The following is a 22,862-nucleotide window of genomic DNA, read 5'->3' on the forward strand; positions in this document are numbered from 1 at the left end:
GCAGAGAGACTGTTTTCTTTCACAACACAGCTGTGTTATCAGGGATTACTATCCCGCCTTCTCCAGACAGAAATGATTCTCTTAAAGGGGTTGTCCAGGCTAAACTTTTTAAGTTTAAACCTGCTGGGGGCAGTGAAAAAAATATTTAAATACCTGTCACAGTTGCTCCATTGTAGCGCCTCCTGGTTCGTTTGTTCTCCCAAGTCTCTTCCAGTGTTGTGTTGAAGCCGCTGATTAGCCTCAGCAGTCACATGACCACTGAGGCCAATCAGTGGCCTCAATAGGCCTCAGGAAGAGGACCCGTGATGTCACAGTGACATATTGGCCGCAACACTGAGGCCAATCAGCAGCTTCAACACAATGCCAGGAGACGCAGTGGAAGCAGATGAACTGGGAGGCGCGGGAGGACACCAGAGCATTAGGGACAGGTGAGTATGCATTTTTTTATTTAGACTTGAAAACGGTTGTCCATTTTTGCCTCGACATCCCCTTTAATTCTGTAGACGGCTTCATATCTCCCAGTAACCACTATTTTAACATTCCAGCTGTCCATCGTTTGCGACCTCCAGTTGACCAAGAGTTGGGCACAGATTTAACTCTATTAACTGTCCAGAAACAATATGTATATAAATGGGTAACCAGCATACTGCGTTTGATCGGCTGTCTAGAACACTTGCAAGAATGTTGAGTTTTTGTGTGATGGGCTATACTATAAACTAAGGAAAATGTCCTACAATCCAGATGTGGTTTGAAATTTCCTCTTAAAGGGGTTTCCCCATTTCAATGTTTCAGCAGCCATGTCTGTACTCTGTTCTTCTCATTTTGTGTTTTTCTCTCCCCCTCTCCTCCTTCTTGCTAAACGGGACACACAACACTTATGCAGCTCAGATTATATGCAGATGCTTGTACAGAATGGACTCAGTGTTATCTGTGTGTTTACATAGACAGATAACAAACCAGACTTTATCAGCAAACTGCAGTTAGCTGAAGAATTGTTCTGGCAGCAAGAACAGTGAGTAAGTCACGTCACTTGTCCTATAGGTCCGTGGTTATAGCAACGCTGTGTAAACAATGGGAGGAATAAGGTCACATAGCAGGCAAACAAAGCAGAATTTTAAAGAAATATATTTTTAGGAAAAGTCTTCAGTTTACTACCAGTATAGATAGGATCCTTGAGATGGGACATCTCCTTTAATATCTTAAACTGAGAGCTAGAATGAGGATAGAGTGTTCTTTTATAGGTTTACAGATCTGATGCCTATTTGAGCCAACAGTTCATAAAATTTTAACTGCTTTATGTCCAGTGATGAGTACCTTATGCTCATTATGCGGGCAGGCAGTAACCACATTCACTGGCATACTTGGTAATACTGGTCACGAACAACAACTGTAACACACAGCCACAGACCTGCTCAAACAGCAGAGATTAGAGAAGCCACCTATTAACCCTGTGAATGCAGCGATTAATGCTGACTACAGCATACAAAAGGAGAGTTCAAGGAATTTGTGTGACACAATCAGGGGTCATACCTAGTATGAACAGGTCCATAGACAGTGGGCCGTGTGCAATTACTTTATAGATTTATACAAGTGCATTATAATTCAGAAAATCTAAATAATTTAATCCAGTAAAGGATTTTTCAAAGTTGAAATAACAAAAATGTTAACATTTATGAAATAAAGGTCCCAAGACATGAAGTAATATACACTCATTTGGTATTACCACAGTTGTACAAATTGGTACAATAAATTTGACACTTCATAATAGTTAGTGGTATGCCAATGTATATGTCCCACAACAGGACATCTACTGTACATAAAGTACAACTCATCCCACAAAAACCAAGCTTCACACAGTTGTGAAGATTGTGGATGTGAATACAGTTTATCAAAACTGCTTTTTCAGGGAAATAGTTCATTTATCTATCTAAAGGTATGATGGGTTTCAACATAATGTTCCATACAGTGACCTGTATCTGGTTTAGTATTACGGTATATTTCCTAGTGAGATACTCCCTTTAAGGCCAAACATTGGCTCAATTCTCTGGGGGTTAAAAGGGTTAAAGAGCCAAAGGTTCATTATTATCCCTTATCAACACTATAGGGAATTACTTGCTGGGTGATGGGGGTGCGACCACTGACCACAAATATGGGGATCCTGTTCCCTCATCTATGCGCATACTTAGTGTATTGCTATATTTATTTATTATTATTAATAATAATAATCATGATACATTTTATTTATATAGCGCCAACATATTCCGCAGCACTTTACATATTGTAGGGTTCAAATACAGACAGAAAGATACATTACAGAGAAATAGTCAATTCACACAATGGGATTGATGGTCCTGCTCACGAGAGCTTACAATCTATGAGGTAGAGGGGGTGACACCAGAGGTAGCAGGGGCATCTTTGGAGGTAGTCTTACTTATACACTGCTCCTTTTTGTGATAGAAGTTACTTTCATTACACAAAAACAAAATAAAAAAGTTGTATGAGACATAGCCAGTCAGTGTCCTTTAAAGAGGACCTTTCATGCACATGTGATTTTGTACACCACTAGAAAGCTGACCGTACGCAGAATTCAGTGCACTGTTGACTTTCTTGTTATGTGCCTCGGGCTGGAGATATTGGTGCCATTCCACCGACCTATGCCCATTGTCAGAAGTGCATTCCTGACAGTCTAACATCATCGCTGGGCTCTGAGGAACCCTCCCCCGACAGTACTTATCCGTAAACTTGTACTAAGGGGGGGGGCGTTCCTCACAGCTCAGTGTCATTGGCTTTCATATTTATTGTCTACGGGACTGCTAGAGGAAAGGAAATAACATTAAAACTTGGCCAATCCCTTTAACATACAATTTTCTGAAGCTGAACTGTTGGAGGTAAGAAGCTTACAAAGGTTGGGGCCCCTATGCATTATACAGTAACAGCGAAGTGGATGGGATTCATGCGCCATGCGAATCCCATGTCCACTTTGCATTAAAATCCATAGTGCGAACATGCTGCGATTTCCAAAACTGGCGCGATTTTGGAAATCAAAGCATGTTAATTATATCTTCGAAAACGCTGGCGGTTTTCCCATAGATATAATGGTAACAGAAAGTCCGCAGAGGAAACCTCTGTGAACTTTCTGTTCAAAGCACTGCCGGAAGAACCACGATGTGTTCCCACCGCGGTTATTCCCGCACCACTTTAGTGGTTTTTTTTTTGCCCTGTTTTTGCGTTTTTTTTTTTTTTTTTGCCCTATTCTCATGATTAGTGTGAGCCCCAGCAGTTGAACCCCCAGCATATATAGATTTTGCACCTATGTTCTATTACTCCTCTTTAATGGATTGCCTGGTCCTAGGTTGCATTCATCTGTAGATTATTGCTGCGCCGTACGCTCTCTTTTGTACTTATCACTCCACTAACATGGTTTCATTACAAGTTTTATTGCTTCTAAAGAGAAACTGTGATTATTGTGTCTTTTATCACCAAGGCAAACCATAGTAATAGATAGAGATAGGGCTTCAATACGTAGCACTGGAAATCTTGATAGGAGCGTTTATTTCTTAGCACTATGTGTTCAGATCGGTATTTATAACTTGCTGTTGGCAAATTAGATCTTGCAGGAAATTGGAGTGGTTAAAGTACACAGCTGTTATTACGTGGCATTTCTGAACGCCTTCAACATAGCGGGAAAAAAAAGAAACTAGAAAGTGCATGTCCACCGTTTAACACCTTGCCATAGTTCCGTCCATACAGCTTCTGTGAGCCATCATTTATTAATTTGTCTATATAGCACTCAGAATTTAAGTTTTTTTTCTGAGTTCTGTATCCCCTATATATGCAAAGAGTTCAACAATAACATTTTGGCTTACTGCAGTCACCACTAGGGGGAGGTAACAGCATACTGTTTTACTATTGAGTTTGTCCTATGAAGATAAACCCTTTATAAAATGAAGCCAGATCATATTTTCGTTATGGGAGAACTAGTGCGAGTCATATATTAAAATTTAGTCTTAAAGTGTACCTCTGATTATAAAATAACTCTTCAGAAATTAAGAGTACAGGTCAATAAAGTAAACTTTGTAATATATCTTATTAAAGAAAAATGTTACCTTCTCCACTTATCAGACTGAATGACTTTTTATATTGAACTCTAAGGAGAGAGGAGGGGGAAGGAGGAGTTTTCGGGAAAAGACAAACTAATAAGTAAGCTCTGCTACACTAGATGAAATGTCTTTTTTGATACAGCTATTATATTTTAAGAAACCGCTCTACCACTGTACAAACTGAGGCAATAAATCAATTAGCTATCTGAATGAACCCTCCTCCTCCCCCTCCCCCTCCCCTCCCCTTTCCATAGATTTCTGTTTGTGTAAAGATGGATTATATAGATAACAGTTTGAGTAAAGATAAGGAGGAGAAGAACACCCTAATAAGTGGAGAAGAAAACAGATTTCCTTAAGATATATTACAAATGCACTATTCATGTATGTAAAGTTGTGTTAGGATTAGAGGTCCCCTTTAAATTCTAGGACCACCAGATCTCTTCCTAATGAACCTCTGTTTCCTCTGACTAACAGAGGGAGACCTCCCATATGGGTCTAAAGGCCACATAAGAGGTCACTAGTATTATAAATGACACATGGTATGTGGGGTCCTGTTGCCTATTTTGCATTGGGGCCCGGAGCCTTGAGTTATGCCTCTGTCTGTCCACTTTTGTTTCTTGAAATCACAAGCAATACCATCTTTGTTTCTTGCTGCTTGCCTTATTTACCCACGGGCACCCTTTCTCTACGTTACTGGACAATTACCATGCTCTACCCAAAAAATCTATATTAAATGAAAGGAATTCTCACCTGCATAAACCTGAACAGCGCACAATGATTCTTGACATTTCCACATTTCGTTTCAACACATCGGTAAATGAAACATGTTAATTAGGATTAAGGGGATTGGAGAGAGGTTCTCAGGAGGCCAGTGATCCATAAAATTACATTTTTCTTAAGATGATTTATTGCTTGCTTTTTTATTGACTTTACTATAAATGGTGCTGTAGTTGTTATACATAGAAAGAGACTGCATTCTCTAGACTGTCTGCAGTTTCTCAGGATGACTTCATTATTACTAATACCATACTACAACTATAACATTTTATATGCTAGGATCTCAGTAGCCTTGGCTGTCCGTTGTTCTGATCTGTCAAAGGACCCAAGTAATGGACAAGCAGCAGTCACATATGAAACCCAAAGGGCTCCATTGATCATAATGGGGTCCATTGATTTTAACCCTTTCACTGCCAAGGGTCTCTGGAAATTTTGCACCTCCAGTTGCCAGAGTAATTTTCACAGTTTTGAGATGGACAAATCAAACCTAAATTGCAGCATTAAAAAAGCATCCAACACCCCCCCCCCCCATACCTATATATTTTCTTAACGTAGACGCCTACAGCATTGTCAGAATGCAACTTGGTACTGTATACGAACAGGCACCTTCATGCAATTTTGATTTAAATTTAATCTTTTATGAAAAAATGCAAATAAATGTATATTAGTTGTTAAAAGTGGAAACCAAACAAAAAAAATTAATGCACCAAGCTTCCTAAAAATAAGAGTTCAGCATGTGCAGAGGTCATACATATCACTATGGCCTACACCCACATGCACGTGTCTTCAGAAAATCGCTAGAACTGGAAGGAACAAAAATCTGCTTTGAAGCTGGAAATGTTAAAAAAGTACCATCCTATAAAATGTAGTGATTACACAACATGAAAATTAAGTGAACCCCTAAACCTTTTATACTTTTTGAAAGTAGACAACCTGAAGATTACAAATGTCTTAATGGGTCATCAATAACTACATCCACCTTCATGCAACTTTGTGACAAACACAAATAATTTTTTGAAAAATTGCACTAAAACACATATTTGCACCTAAAACTCATGTTCAATCTCACATTCATATACAAAATACTTTTAAAATAATAGTTTATGGTGGATACAATATGTATATATACTATATGTACCGCAAACATCAACTACAACAAGAGCTCGGACTCCCAAAAACACGATTACAGAAGACAAGCAGGATTTTGCTGTTATTCACTAATATGTTAAAAATCTATACTGCACCTACCAAACTGTGACTGTGATACCAAAATCTAACTTTTTTCAGATTACACAGCATACCATATATAAAAACACAATTTAATAGTTCATATATACAACCACCTTCATGCAAGATTGCGGCAAACAAAGACTGCTAGCAAAAATTGCACAAAAATTCAAATGTGCCACTAAAGTGCGGCTCAAGCAATCTCTTTCTGCAAACAAAATGTCCTTTCCAAAAAACTGCAAGATATGAGGAGTTCATACATACCACACATGTATATATTTAAAGGGGCGGGTGTTAAAGAATCGCCAAAATCGCAGAAATGCGCCATTCCATTTTGTGCATGCAAATTAAATAGGACTTTACATAAAAATGTTATTTTCCATCCCCCTATAAACATTTTAGCAATCTATACATTCATCTCTAGTGATAATCGTTATTTCTATTATTTTAGCATGTAACGGACATCACTAGAGACGTATTTTACTCTAGAAAGCTCAGGTATGGATAGGACAGGGATTGGGTGAAATGTAAACATTATTCACGACTTTGTGTATATGTTGTGTAAGTGTTTGGTGCAACTTTTTTTGGGTGCTGCAACCTGGACAATGGTAAATGTCTGGGTCACAGCGCCAATAAACTTCCTGGTTATGTTTAGAAGGTATCACATAAGAATACCCCACTAGTAAAGCTCAGGGGGGGAATTATATTATACCTGTATGTGACAATCAGACAGCAAAAGTATAGTATGCTCTCTGATTGGCAGTAGAAGGGTTAATAGGGACAGAAGAGTTCCTGCCACCCCCCTCCTGCTGTCGCATACAAGTTACGCACAGAGTCAGATTGTTTCTCTGTCTCTATGCAGCCGAATATTTCTGCTGCAAAGTCTGCCATAGAATTTGCAAGTTGTGCACCAGGCAGGCGGAATTTATTTGCCTCCCCTTTACCTGAATGGGAGTTATCAGACTGAATCCTCCTGCAGATCGAGCATGACTCTTTTTTTTTTTCTTTGGTTTTTTTTTTTTGTTTGTTTCCTGATGGCTGAAAAAAATCAGGTAGAGGAAAAATATCAATGGGGTCTGGTTTAAGGCAGAATTTAGAGCTGAGTTAGAGGCGAAATCTGTCTCAAATGCAGCACCAAGTTCCGGTGTATGAACATATACCTTAATAAGTAGAAAATCTGCTACCTAACTTCTTTCACTTAGAAACACTCCAGGACTACGCAGGACATATTTAGAGAAGCACTAATATGTACAGATGTGAATAAAACCTTTGGACTGATGATGCAGAAACATAAGAAGGTTCTTTCACAGCTCAAGCATGTATCTTGTCTTATGTCTTTGACAACTCTTGCTCTTCCCCTCCCCTCTTCACAGACTTCTATAGACTTGTATTATATATATATAATCTGATACATGTGATGTATAGTCTGTATCAGGATGGATCTGGCAGAGATTGCAGAACGGAATCCGTTTAGGTAGGAGAGGGAAATTGTTTGATAAGGGGAGAAATCAACATTTTTCTTCTATATGATATGTTACATAGTTTCTTGTAGTATTCAGTTATACTTAATTTATTGAAACAATGGGAACCTGTCCACAGGCTTGGGGACCCTAAATCACAGAGTGTATGTTACGCTCATGGTGTTGAGGACCCCAAACCTAGTGACCTCAGATGCATTGTGGCTCTGCTGGAGATGAGTCTTCAGAATATCTCAGCGCATGCGCAGTTATAGCCAAGGAGTACAGACACAGGAGACATAAACGTTAAAATTTTGGCTGCCCATAGCCACAACTAGAACTTACTTTATATGATTCACATAGTCAGAATTTGTACAGGAGGTTTGGAACTTTGTATCAGACAAAAATAAGATAACTTCTAGAGAGATATAGTTATAGTAAGGACAGAATCTTGGCCTTAAAAATTCACGTCCTTTATGTATTTATTTATTTATTTATTTAACAAAACTAATTGCGTTCCAGAAATAATTGCAGCCAGGACGACCTTTATGTTGTCTTTTCCTCTTTTCATAGAGATGCGCACGCCGCAGCATGATTCAACTACATAAATAACCGAGGACGTGCACTTCATTCAATGCAATATGATAGAGCAGAAAGAAATAGAGGTCAAATAGGGAATTTCTAATATGTCTCCAGGCTAATTTCTCAGTAAATATCTGTGCGCTAGGAACTCGTTCCTCTCATTACCTCTCAGGGGTGTTTTCCTGGTTTCCATATTGATGGCCAATCTTATTAGGGCTGTTCTTTAACGTCTTGAAGACCTCAGCGTGTTCCTTTCCTTATTACCCGAATGCAAATGGAGCTTTTCCTTTAACATGCTCTCTTGTATTTCCCTAGGTTCTGCTTTGCTTCTCCAGGGACACTTCTGTGCTAGAACACTTTGCATATAACAGTGCGTCTCCACCAAAGTCTTACATTAGAGGTAAATTGCTGCATTTTCACCATGTTTTACAGGCTACTTTTTATATTAAGCAGAGACATGGGAAAATAAAATACTATTTGTGGGCTAGGCAATTTTTTTCCCTTTAGTTTCATTGGGTATAACAGTTCCCCGCTGGATGCTAAAAAGTAAAAATGTGGAGTTTTTATGGACCAAAATAAGATTAATTGAGTTGCAGTTGCCAGACTGAAGGTAATATTACAGAAAGGTGAACAATATTCTACAATGTATACAATATTATAGGAGAATAGTGTGATGTACATAATGGATACTGAGAATAACATTACATTCAAAGAGAATCTGTCAGCAGAACCCAGTATATCAGTCCAGTGCCACAGATGGATAGGCTAGGAGCACTCGAATCAAATGGGGCTTTTACCTTATGAATCGGTATCTCTGTTGCCGATCTGTTCTTGCCAACATGCAAATGAGCTTTTTGGAGCAAGGAGGGCATTGCTATTGCTCCAAATAGCTTATTTGCATATTGGAGGTACAGATTTGCAGAGATACAGCTGTTTCTGTCAATATGCAAATGAGCTCTTTGGAGCAATGGCAATGCCCTCCTAGGCCCACACACCTTAATTTGCATATTGACAAAAAAGGAAATATCTCAGGCAGTGATTCACAAGGGTAAAACACCATTTGATTCGGGTGACCCTAAACTATCTATCTGCAGGCCTGGGACGATACGCTTGGGTTCTGTTGACAGACTCCCCTTTAAAGCAAAACTGACTTTTTAAGAATCCTAAGCTTAGAAATACTACCAATTCCTTGATATACTTACATTCCCAACATCCCCTTTTCTTGAAATAATGAAATTGTTGCTTTGCTTTTTTATAATGTTTTGCACTTAGAATAAGTCATTGTACCCTATAGAGCTTCCTGCGGAGAGTTGGTGCTACGGTAATTCTTCATGTGGGCAGTGACAGCTGGAAAAGAGCAGGTCAGGACTCTCTTACAGGAGCAGAGCTGTAGTACACGGCCTTACACGGCCTCTGTGTAGCAAACAGTGCTCTTGCTTCCAAAATTGTACCCTAAATAACTTCTGCAGGCACCCAGAATAGCTGGGTGATGCAAGTTTGGGGTATTGGACCCCACCAATTTGATACCGATGGCCTATCCTTATTGTACCTGCCCTATCAGTATGTAGATTGCCATGAGGCTCAGTAAACTTCTTTAAAGTGGCATTCCCTGCACCCTTATTCGGACCTATTTGGCCAAGCAGATCAGATATTGATGGCCTATACTAAGAATAGGTCTTTAGTATGATAATTGGTAAGATATTCTTAGTTATTCATAATTAGATGGGTTTTAGAGTTAATAAAGTAGTACAGTAGTTGTGATAGAATACTAGAAGACCCTACATACACCCATTTCATCCTCTACCACTCCAGCGCCTCCATTCTGGTCCTCCTTTCCAGGTTTACTTTTGGAAATTGGAATTGTAGAGGTTACTTTATTGCAAGGTGACACTAAATATGCAGATATTGTGTATTTGTTCTTTATGTTGTGTGTTCATAACCAAAGTCACAGCACATAGGTTGGTTGTACTTCAGGCGCCATCTGAGCCCTTTGGACACTGGGGTCTTATCAGGTTCTGCCAAGGTGCCCTTTAAAATAGTGTTACATGTGGAATAATTTATCAAATATGGTGTAATCTGATGGAGCACCAGAACTGCATCGCCCTCGCCATCCATCACCCTATCATCTCCCACCACAACAAGAAAAAACAATGTGCACAATGCTTTTTTGGAAATGTATTCTGAATATATCACATATCTACTTCTTTTAATTTACAGGAAAGCTTGGCCTGGAAGAGTTTGCTGTCATCTACCCACCGAATGGTACGTTATGCTGTGTCTCCCTCTAGTGGTCAACAGACAGATTGCACACATAATAGAAACTCATACGATCAGCAGAACACACATTCTATATAATATCACTTATTCTGTTCTACAAACGTGACATTTAAGACACAGATTTGGGACACCTCTTTATAGTCTTCAGAAGTCTTCTTTCTTGATGTTTCAAAAGCTGAATAGACAGATTAGAAATTTTTAGCCTCATACCCGGCTAGTTTCCAACAAACCCTGAAAGGTAAAAGTAAGGAATTTAGTGGCTATGATGGATGCATACATTTTGTGTGCATATTATAATGTTGTTGCAGTCAGCAAACAATGTATAACAGTAATGGAGTCCATTATTTATTTTTATTTGACACAGTTGTCTACTGTAACGGCTATGGCGTGAACGAATGGCTGGAATATTAAACCAAAGCTGTTTGGAGTCATGCCAGTGTACAGTCACCAGTCTAAATGCCCCCTTTGTTTTATTCTTATCAATGTATTCCATAGAAATGTGATACAGTAGAATGGTGGGGAGCTAGCAGCAAACTCTCCTAACTCAACAATGCCTTTATTGTTACCCTAAGCACTTGGACTGCTATAAATGTTGGCTATTACATTAAAATAGCCATTTAGGCTTAGAGTGCAGAAAGGGGTCGCTAACTTTTCCACAAATTTTGCATAAATCAACATTACAAACAAATAGAAGAAACTTTGTAATATAGTTTATCAGAGAACAATGCTAAACTGACATTCACTCTGAAATCCCTGCTTTATTCATCTTGCTAAAACAGCACCACAGCTCACTTAGGTGTCACATAGAAGTCTATGTAGAGGGAATGGGAAGAAATGAGAAGGACCTAAGTGGAAGAGAAAAAACCCAGGTACAGGAAGACGCTGTTGGAGCTAAATAGGAAGCTTTTATCTCACCCCAAGTAGTTTATTCACATGAAAATAGGTTCTTCTGTACAATATTTCTGTGATGATTCTGAGTGACCTAGAGAGAGTGAGGGAGCAGTTTCTCCTCTTATTACTATGTGCTATCTCAGCTAAGTCTCCACCCTCCAGCTCTGAGAGAACTGAGAATTATACATAGAGCCTTCAGAGAACTAAAAATGCAGAATCAGTGTTATTACACACACCACTGTACTTTCATAATGTATGAAAAGTTTGTTGAAAGGATAGGCACGTTTCATGGGTTGGGTTTGTGTTTTGGCCTGCTCTAAGAAACTAAAAGAACAGATGGTGACCCCTCCTCCATTCACGAATAAGGCAAGAGATGCAACACAGCTTTGGCCACAACTCCCGTCATATGACCACCATGTCACCTCATGACTTACTAAGATAAGTAAATTTAGTCACATTGAACCTTGAGGGTGCTGTGACTGTGACTTCAAGTTACAAAAAGATTGAGCGCTACTGGATTGTTTTTGTAAACAGAAATCGCAGTTGCAGCATCCTTCCAATGTTACTCCATTGACATTACATTAATGAGTCGCAAGGCAATCATTATCTGAGAAAAGGGAGTCCAAAGTTGCCATGTAATTTTAGCCTTATTTCTAGAGTGACTGGCAGAGGGGTCAACATCCGATTTTTAGTTTCTTACCATAAAACAAAAGAAAACAGTTCCAACCTAAGAAGTGTAGGTAACCAAATACATCACTTGATGAATAATAATGTTTTCATTGGATTCAGTATGACATGTCATGTAAACACATGGACAAAATTGTTGGTAGCCCTCGTTTAATGAAAGAAAACCCACAATGGTCACAGAAATAAGTTGAATCTGACAAAAGTAATAAGAACCAAACTACGTGTTGACAAGCCACAAAGCTTCTGGGAGAATGTCCTATGGACAGATCAGACAAAAATCGAACTTTATGGCAAGGCACATCAGCTCTATGTTCACAGACTGGAACTGCATAGAGTACATAGGCTTGGTATGTGGGCCATACTGTGTTTTATGTAAACCGTTATATTAGGAATGATGTTACATACAATGTGTTCTTCTGTTTTTTATTTTTTAGGTGTGATCCCATTCCATGGGTTTTCTATGTATGGTAAGTGCCTTACTGAAGTAGTAATATGTCATGTGACAAGCTACACCGTTCATTCTGTCATTAGACACCGGGCTCCATTATGATGATGGACCTCTGCTCACAGACCATAGAAACCATAGATGTCCTGTTCAAGTAAGCAGTAAACACTTCCAACTCTTCTAAGTTACAAGCCAAAACCAAGGAGACATCTTGGCATAGGGAAGTAAGAAACCCTTTTTACTATCCTCACTGGGTCCATCTACATTTTTTTCAAAATATACAACGAAACTAGTATGGCCATTGAAATAAATGTGTGTCTGTGCCTATACCTACCCCTGTCCATGCCCTAGATGTGCTCTGAGGTCCTCTGATAAGGTGAAGGGTTAGAAAGGCGTTAAAAAGAAGCCTTGTGCTTAGAAAGATAATGTAATGTTTTTGGTTAGCCAATATAGGTATCAGAATATTTTTGCGATGTTAGATACAAAAAAAAGTATCTGATGTCGCCAAAATATTTGGGGACGCTGCAATCTTTTCTCAGGTCAGTGAGATGTAGTATCGAGCACAGCCATGATACAATGTATGGGGTAATAAAGAGGCTGCAGTGCTCATCCGAATGCTGCGGCCTCTTCATACTGCAGTTTGGATGGGGTGCCGGAAGGCAAACCCAAATATGATATGGATGACCCATATAAAGAATAAGTTATTCAGTACTAAAGTCCTGGAAATCCTCTTCAAAGAGGTGGTCCGAGGAGTTAAATGTACCTAACTTCCTCCGGCAGTTTCTTCATGGTGGACCCAGGAGTTCCAGCCTGGTTCTACCCTGGGTGATGTGATTAGAATCAGCCCCTGACCCCTGGGTCACGTGATTAGAATCAGCCCCCCCGACCACTTGGTCACGTGATTAGAACTAGCCCCTGACCCCTGGGTCATGTGATTAGAACCAACCCCTGACCCCTGGATCATGTGATTAGAACCAGCCCCTGACCCCTGGGTCATGTGCTTAGAACCAGCCCCTGGGTCACGTGATTAGAACCAACCCCTGACCCCTGGGTGCTCTGCCTTCTTCTATTATAAAATAATCTGACCAATGTATAAGCAATGCTACCTCCGATGCCGCCCCTGCTACCGCTTGTGTCATCCCCTCTACCTCATAGATTGTAAGCTCTTGCGAGCAGGGCCCTCAATCCCATTGTGTGAATTGACTATTATTCTGTAATGTATCTCTTTGTCTGTATTTGAACCTTACAAATTGTACAGTGCTATGGAATATGTTGGTGCTATATAAATAAAATGTGTTGTTATTATTATTATTATTATTATTCCTCTCCTACCCAAACCCTAAAGCACAGGGTGAAATTATGAAAGGAAAGAGGGGGCGGAGTAACTTTGGGGTTGAGGGTTAGTTCTAGAGATGAACAAATCTGGTCGTAACGAGCCAGGTTCGTCTCGGATATTCCAAATTGTTTATTTATGAAACTGAACGAATGGAGATTCATCTTGGGCAAACTAACGTGCCTGCCGCATTATGATCTGGAGTCTGTTCAGACCCTAGTGTATAATAGTTAGAGGCACAGAGGTGGTGACAAAAAGATGAAAAACACTCATATTCACCTTCCGTTGCCTCTCTTGGGCATCCTTGCGGCGTCCAGTGCTCTTCTGTGAAGTCATCAGCCTGGGTTCAGTGCTGAGGCCTGTGATTGGGCCTCAGCAGTGACCCCCGGGCACAATCATAGGCCTCATCCGTGACCCCGGGCCGATTATATCACTAGGAACTTTCCCTTCGTGAATGGGCCTTTAGTGATATCTTACCACTAAATATTAAAAAAATGAATTTAAATCAAAATACAACAAATGTAACTAGCACAATAAAATAATGTCTGTCTATCACATGATGTTTTCATGCGAGCACTGGTGTGGAATTTTAATTGAGGACCTTTCCTGTGCCGGACACATACGTGAAGCCTTGGCCCCAGTAGTGTTTATGTAAGAGCAAACACTCTTCCTGTGCAGCTCCTGCATTTTTTATGGTGTCATAACTGCGGACACTCTGGAGATTAATGGCCTTACAGCTTCAGCGCTTCTGTGCAGATCTGCAGACTTTCCTGTCTTTGTATGACATAAGCTGGGAATTCCAAAAAAAAAGTGCAAAACCTAAAACAAAGGCGAACTGTCTCCGAATCAATGAAAATGTCATATAGTTAGAATACTACATCGGCTAAACCTAATAAAGCGTAGACATTCGCGACCCAATAAATAAACATGACAGCCTGAGATCTGTGCGTGGGTGGAGAAGTTTTGTGACAGACACTAAAAGGAAAATCTAGAAAATGGTTATGTAAAGAATAGACGGTTGTGTTCAACATTATTGACATTGATTGTTTAATATAAAAAAAAACGTCTTCAGAAATAAGGCGATATCTGCCAACTTTATATCATTGGACTGTTTTAATCCAAATATAGTCACAGCCAAAAGTTTTGAGATTGACACAAATTTTGGGTTTGACAAAATTTGCTGCTTCAGTGTCTTTAGCTCTTTTCATTAGATGTTTCTGTGGTTACTGAAGAAGGGAGCGTTCACACTACCGTCGGTGTCCGACAGCTAATGTCCGCTGCTAATGTCCGTGCAAAATCTTGTGCGGACATTAGCAGCGGACACTAGCTATGTCTGTGACATTTTGCATTGATTTAAATGGAGATCGGGTGCGTTCTTTTACTGTCCGTGTCTGTCCTTAACTGTCCGTTCCCAAAGATGTCCGACTTTTCAAGCGGACAGCAAAAACCTACATGTCGGGTTTTGCTGTCCACTTGAAAAGTCGGACATCTTTGGGAACGGACACTTAAGGACAGACACGGACAGTAAAAGAACGCACCCGATGTCCATTTAAACGAATGCAAAATGTCACAGACACAGCTAGTGTCCGATGCTAAATGTAAAGCACCATGGAATTAATGGTGCTATATAAATAAATAATAATAATAATGCTATTGTCCGCACAAGATTTTGCACTGACATTAGCAGCGGACACTAGCTGTCGGACACCGACGGTAGTGTGAATGCCCCCTTATAGAGATGAGCGAACAGTGTTCTATCGAACACATGTTCGATCGGATATCAGGGTGTTCGCCATGTTCGAATCGAATCGAACACCGCGTGGTAAAGTGCGCCAAAATTCGATTCCCCTCCCACCTTCCCTGGCGCCTTTTTTGCACCAATAACAGCGCAGGGGAGGTGGGACAGGAACTACGACACCGGGGGCATTGAAAAAAATTGGAAAAAGTCATTGGCTGCCGAAATCAGGTGACCTCCATTTTAGACGAATAGTGGATTTCAAATCCGGGTCATATGAGAATGTGAACTTTGTGACTATGAGACAGGGATAGCTGTACAGGCAGGGATAGCTAGGGATAACCTTTATTTAGGGGGGAATGTTATTAAAAATAACTTTTTGGGGCTCTATCGGGTGTGTAATTGTGATTTTTGTGAGATAAACTTTTTCCCATAGGGATGCATTGGCCAGCGCTGATTGGCCAGAGTACGGAACTCGACCAATCAGCGCTGGCTCTGCTGGAGGAGGCGGAGTCTAAGATCGCTCCACACCAGTCTCCATTCAGGTCCGACCTTAGACTCCGCCTCCTCCAGCAGAGCCAGCGCTGATTGGCCGAATTCCGTACTCTGGCCAATCAGCACTGGCTAATGCATCGTATTGGCGTGATGAAGCAGTGCTGAATGTGTGTGCTTAGCACACACATTCAGCTCTACTTCATCGGGCTAATAGAATGCATTGGCCAATCAGCGCTGGCCAATGCATTCTATTAGCTTGATGAAGCAGAGTGTGCACAAGGGTTCAAGCGCACCCTCGGCTCTGATGTAGCAGAGCCGAGGCTGCACAAGGGTTCAAGCGCACCCTCGGCTCTGATGTTGTTTATCACCAAATTGCTTCTGCACTGTTGCTCTTGGAGGATGTTTCGATACCATTCTATATTCATGGCAGTGTTCATAGGCAAAATTGTGAGTGAGCCCACTCCTCTGGATCAAAAGGAAGCCCACAAGTGAATGGTCTTGGATTACTATACTGTTGGCATGACACAGGACTCATGGTAGTGCTCACCTTTTCTTCTCCAGACAATCATTCTTCCAGATGCCCCAAACAGTCTGAAGGGGGCTTCATCAGGGAAAATAACTTTACCCCATTCCTGTACACGCCAGTCTCAATGTTCCTGCAGAATGTCACTCAGTCCTTGATGTGTTTCTTGAAGAGAAGTGGATTCTGAAAGAAGATTGTCCAGAGGAGAAAAGATAAGCACCCTTATGTGCCATCAATGATGTGCCATGCATTTCGAGCATGATAGAACACCATGTTACAAGGCAAAAGTGATACCTAAGAGGTACGGAGAGTAAATCCTGGAAATTTTAGCTCCATGGCTGGGAAACTCTCCAGATCTCGAACCCATTGAGAACCAGTGGTCAATCCTTAAAAATTGATGGAAAAACAAAAACACAGAAATTCTGCTAAACTCCAAGCACCGGTTAGACTAGAATGGGTTGTCATCAGTCAGGCTTAGGCCGAGAAGCTGATATCCAGCATGCCAGGACAAATTGCAGAAGTCTTGAGAAATAAGGGTCAACACTGTAAATATTGAGACGTTGCAGAAACTTGATGTATTTGTCAATAAAAATTGTGAATGTGCTATGGAAACTATGGAAACATCTGACAGGTCGAAAAACAATGAAGCAGAAAACTTTGTGAACAACAAAATTTGTGTCAGTCTCAAAACTTTCGACCACGACTGTATGTCAGACATCACTATTGCATGGCTAGCTTTAGTTTATCTATAAGAGGTCCCCGGGGCCCTCTTTGCCAAACAGACTGACACTAACTGTCCTTTATATTCCATTACTTCTTCTGTAATGTTCATGTTGTCAAAGATGTTAATAAGCCAGAATTATTCTTTCTTGGCTCCTTCTTTCAATACATGTTTGGTTACAATGCTATGTACACTTCTATATTTTAGTTGCACCCTTATGCTTCTTGTATCACGAGCCAGCCAAACTGTATCAAGTATTCCGTGAGATGTATGTACGCTACTTCTTCCGGCTTCACTCCATCTCCTCTCATATATCCGTAAGTCACCAAAAGTATTTTCACATGGACACCAGACTTTGCCTTTGTTGTCAGTTTATTCTACTATTGTATCACAAAAATGTTTTGTACCCTATACACGGGATAGGGGATCAATTGCTAATCGGTGGGAGTACAACCACTGACAAACCCCTCCCCCCCCAACCCATTGTGAATATAGTAGTAGTCACAGAATGTGTATCCCCTCCCCAATAACTTTAATCAAAGCAATGGAAATAGCCAAAATATAGCACACTGCTATCTCCTGAGCTATCATTGAAGTGAATGGAGCCCGGTCCCACATTCTGTGTATACCATTACATTCACAACGGGGTGGATGGGAGTAAAATACCGCTTCTTGGGATCTGTTGGATCTCGACCAATCAATAATTTTATTCCTTATCCTATGGATCAGTTATAAATCATTTTCGTGACATAATCCCTTTAATCTTTTTCATATGTAATCTAGTATTGTGCATGCTGTATGCTTTCTTACCAGCCTCACTAATGTTACTGATGTGTCCACCCTTTTCTATACTATATCAATACTGGGAATTAGCATCTGATTGTAAGCCCTCGCGGGCAGGGCCCTCTACCTCACTGTGCCAGTCGGTCATTGTTAGTATTATATCTACCTGTATATTCTGTGTACTGTATGTAACCCCCAAATGTAAAGCACCATGGAATTAATGGTGATATATAAATAAACAATAATAATAATAAAATAATAATCTGTCCCATCATCCCCTTCTCTACAGATGATGGGACCTGCTGCTGCTAAGCACATCTTATTAGTCCAATTGTATTGAACCATTTGTTCCCCCAGGACATATGGTACATGCGCTACCTAGAACCTGCCATGTTCTCTGTTCAGTGCCCACCCCATACCACTGTTCACTGTTAGTGTGTCACCAGCCACATAGGGAGCAACGCTCCTTCTTCATCATTCCTTCTTCATTCCTCCACAATTACCAATGTTCTCTTGAGTACTCAGGGCAGTGGGAGAGAATTGCTATGTGGATGGAGGTAGGAAAATGTCCCCAGCAGCACGGGCAGCGTTTATTATTATTATTATTATTATTAATTTTATTATTATTGTTTATTTATATAGCACCATTAATTCCATGGTGCTTTACATTTGGGGGTTACATACAGTACACAAAATATACAGGTAGATATAATACTAACAGTGACGGACTGGCACAGTGGGGTAGAGGGCCCTTCGCGCGAGGGCTTACAATCTATGAGGGAGGGGGTAGAGACAGAAGGTGAGGGGGAGACTGTTCAGATGGTGTTGTGGTAGTAGTGTTATTGGAGGTTGTAGACCTTCCTGAATAGGTGAGTCTTCAGGGCCTTCTTGAAGCCTGTGGTTGTGGGGGTCAGTCTTATGTGTCGTGGTAAGGTGTTCCAGAGTATGGGGGATGCATGGGAGAAATCTTGGAGGTGGTTGTGTGAGGAGCAGAGTGGAATAGGAGATCTTGGAGGATCTGAGGTTACGTGTGGGCAGGTAGCGGGAGATTAGATCAGAGTTATATGGAGGGGACAGAGGGCGTGGTGAGGAGGTGGTGAAAAGTGGAAGGACTGGCAGAGGGGAGCAGCCGATGAAGATCGGGGGGAGAGGTGAATTAAACGAGCAGCACAGTTTAAGGTGCTGAATGTGCAGTTGGTGAGGTATGAGGAGATCCAGGAATGGGCCAGGTCTGAGATACCAAGAGGAGGGAGTGGTCGACTGTGTCAAAGGCAGAGGAGAGGTCAAGGAGGAGGAGGACAAAGTAATGGCGCTTGGCTTTGGCGGTTAGCAGGTCATTGGTGACTTTTGTTAGGGCAGTTTCAGTGGAGTGCCGGGGTCTGAAGCCTGACTGTAGTCTGTCAAAGAGCAGGTTGGACGAGAGATAGGAGGAGAGTTCGGAGTGGACGTGTTGCTGAAGCAGTTTTGAGGCGTACGGGAGCAGTGAGATGGGACGATAGTTGGCTGGAGAGGACAGGTCGAGGGACGGTTTCTTAAGTATGGGTGTGACTGTGGCGTGTTTGAAAGCGGAGGGGAAGGATCCGTTGGTTAGGGATAGGTTGAAGAGATGGGTTAGGGCCGGAGTAATGACTTCAGTGAAACAGGTCAGAGATGAGGAGCAGCGAGTAGATGGGTCGAGGGGTTGTTCAGGGAGTAGGGTGAGACTGTCTCTGATGGTGTCGATTTTAGTTTTGAAGTAAGAGGCAAAGTTGTCAGCTGAGATAAGTGATGTCGGAGTGCCATTCACGAGTGCCATTAGGACTAGGCGTGTACAGCCCCAGACAGGTCTGCCCTAAATGACAATATGGGGATCACTGTTTTGACTGATTATATACAAGAGTAGGACTAAACATGGGGTGACCTTCTGCTCGCACCTCCAGTGGTCTGTAAAGCTATGAGCTTCTATAGGGAAGAGAATACAGCATATATTTTGTTAGATATTGTTGGATTGTACCATGTGTTCCTCTATAATTGTGTCACTTGATAAAGAGCAGGATGTGCTGTGCTGTTTACACGCTGAGTATAACAATGCCATTTCTCACATAGGGGATAATGTCACTGTGTCTGCTCTTTGAGACTCTTCTACAGACTCACCTTCCACAACTCTTTTATCATCTGCGGGAGATTGGCGCACAACCGTATGTTGCTTCTTTATCATTTATTGTATGATTTTTTTTCCCCCTCTTTCTCTATGTACCGTTTATTAATACTGTGTGGTGTCTGTGTCTGGAAATGTTAATATAATTTGGCTTGCTAGCGCTCTGCTTATGGAGTCTATTTGCAGGTTGTTTTCAGACAGAACATGACATGGTCGTGTTTAGTACACAGCCTGTCAACGGAGAAAGACACATAGATAAATACATTTGTGTTCCTTTTGTTGGCCTTTCTATAAGTCTCTGTTGGAGACTCCATTGCAGTGTCCACCTGAAAATCGGTGGAGGAAGTCCAGGACGGAGGACTTTTTCCTCCACTGATTTCATTTTTAAAACAACACCTATAGTCAATGGTGTCCATTGGACTCTGTATGTAACTTCTTTTTTTTTTGTGGTTTGCCTACCCATTGCTCTGGTCCTTCGAAGGACCAGAACAATGTTTTGGCGAAACTTGTATGAAGCTAGCTTAAGGCAGTGGTCACCTGTCGAGCAGTACCCATGTCCTCGCTCTCTAGTACACTGATCTTCAGGACATATATTAATACTAATACTAATACTCATTCACTGCTCTGTATTAGAGTAACCTTGGGGTCCATTCACACAGAGGAAAATGGTGAGGAATTTGGTGTGGAATTTCAGCGCTGAAAAAAAAGCCTCCCATTGACTTCAGTGGGTTCCTTGAAAAAGGAATGGGAGGCTATTTTTTCAGCGCTGAAATTCCACACCAAATTCCTCACCATTTTCCTCCGTGTGAATGGACCCTTAGCCTTTTTTTTTTTTTTTTTTTTAAAGCTACGCAGCACGTGACACATTATAGGGGGTTTTCAGGGATTTAGACATTGATAACCTATCATTAACAATAATAATAATAAATTTTATGTTGCATGAAATATTTATCCTCTATCCATCGGTTACAGGATAAATATCTGCCTGATAGGGGTCTGACCACTGATACACCCACCGATCCTGAGAATATGGGCTGTCTTACCCCCTGCTTGCGGCCAGGCTGAAGTTAGATGTGTCACTTGGGGGAACAAGATGAATCTATGTGTCTATTCACTTTAAGGAAAGCGCCGTAGATAGCTGAGTGCTGTACTCTGGTTATCTCCAGCGCTCCCATTGAGGTGAATGGAAACATGTATGTGTCTTGTTCAGCACAGACACAGCTACATTCATCTGGCAGCTGCAGGCGGGCTGAAAGCTCAACAACCTCCTCCGCTCAGCTACTTATCTGCTATCCTATGGGTAGAGGATATATAGTCTTTGTGGCATAACCTAGGGTTATTCCTATCTGAGTCACTCATGGGAATATGAACTCCATGTCCCTCCCAACCATCAGACCAGGACATTCAGAAACTGCTTCACATAGCTGACCTATATTTTTTGCATAAGCAAATAGGAATTACGGAAACAGTGTAGCCCAGCCATATTTGCTGACTACCTCACGGGGGCAGACACATGAGAATACCCTTTTAAAATAGTTCATCAGTATAAGATCAGTGGGGCCCAACATCCAATGAATGGGAGCTAAGCTGCAGTAACCTGATACAGCCACTACTATGGGTGTGGAGCTGTATATTTCTGGCAAGCATAGCTCTGTAGACTGTGCTATTGATGTAGATTTTGCTATTAGGTGGGGGTCCCAGGTCCCAATCTGATACAAATGACCTATCCTGAGAGAAGGTCATCAATATCGAAGTCCTAGAAAATTCCTTTAAAGGGAATTCATTGTTAGGATTGTTTAAATCACTTTTTTTTGTGTGTTAAACATGTTTTTTAAGAACGTTTGGTGATTGGAGTTAGATTTGATGAAAGGCTCTCCAAAGTTGTAAAATTTCTTTGTATTAATGCTTTTTGTCACGTAGGTTGCGCATATCCTTTAAATGGATGGTTCGAGGCTTTTCTGGCTATTTGGCTACAGACCAGCTTCTCCTATTGTGGGATCGAATTCTTGGCTACAACTCTTTAGAGATTCTTGCAGGTAAGGCTAATTGAATTAGGGGATAACTATGCAGACTTGTCAACAAAGCTAGTTAAAGGGGTTATCCACCTCTGTCCTGTGCCGCTCGCCAGAGGTGAGTCTCGCCCCCCCTCTCCCGGGGCGGGCCGGAGCATCCTGCGGTTCACCCTTCTCTGCCGCCCGCTGTTGTGCCCCTTTATTTTGTGGCGCCTTGGCCGGATATGCAGACAAGTGGTTTGTTTTTGCTCTTAGCCGGTTGTGGTGCGCTCTGGCCCATCTTGAGTGTAGGAGTCTGTGGTTTGAAGGTGCCCCTGGCCTAGATACATCAGCTGGGATATCCACAGATCAGCTGTTCCAGCTCCCGATAATCTTTACATGCCAGGACCAGCAAAGCTCACTTGTCGAATAAAGAGTAGTGGTGGCTTCAAGTACTGCAGCATAGTAACCTGAGGGCCCGTTCACACGGAGTAAACGCGCGTGTATTTTGGCATGTTTTTTACACGTGTAAAAAAAAAAGTCATTGAAGTCAATGGGAGTCTTATTTTACACGTGTATTTTGCCAAAATACACATGCGTTTACTCCGTGTGAATGGGCCCTGACATAGCCCTCTATATAACAAAGGTGGATAATCCCTTTAAAGTATACCTTCAATTATAAAACAGCTTTTCATAAATGA

General features: G+C 41.2%; 1 protein-coding gene across 1 annotated transcript in view; it reads left to right on the plus strand.

The window, feature by feature from the left end:
- TBC1D19 (TBC1 domain family member 19) overlaps positions 1–22,862 on the plus strand; it is a 118,252-nt gene that overhangs the window by 81,983 nt on the left and 13,407 nt on the right. Inside the window, exons 14-19 of the mRNA XM_075259993.1 lie at positions 8,459–8,543; positions 10,361–10,405; positions 12,433–12,465; positions 17,458–17,567; positions 20,119–20,210; positions 22,091–22,206. Of these exons, the coding sequence (XP_075116094.1) occupies positions 8,459–8,543; positions 10,361–10,405; positions 12,433–12,465; positions 17,458–17,567; positions 20,119–20,210; positions 22,091–22,206 (481 nt within the window). The remainder of the gene's footprint in view (positions 1–8,458; positions 8,544–10,360; positions 10,406–12,432; positions 12,466–17,457; positions 17,568–20,118; positions 20,211–22,090; positions 22,207–22,862) is intronic.

Source organism: Leptodactylus fuscus, chromosome 1, assembly GCF_031893055.1.
Source record: "Leptodactylus fuscus isolate aLepFus1 chromosome 1, aLepFus1.hap2, whole genome shotgun sequence".
Classification (NCBI taxonomy): domain Eukaryota; kingdom Metazoa; phylum Chordata; class Amphibia; order Anura; family Leptodactylidae; genus Leptodactylus; species Leptodactylus fuscus.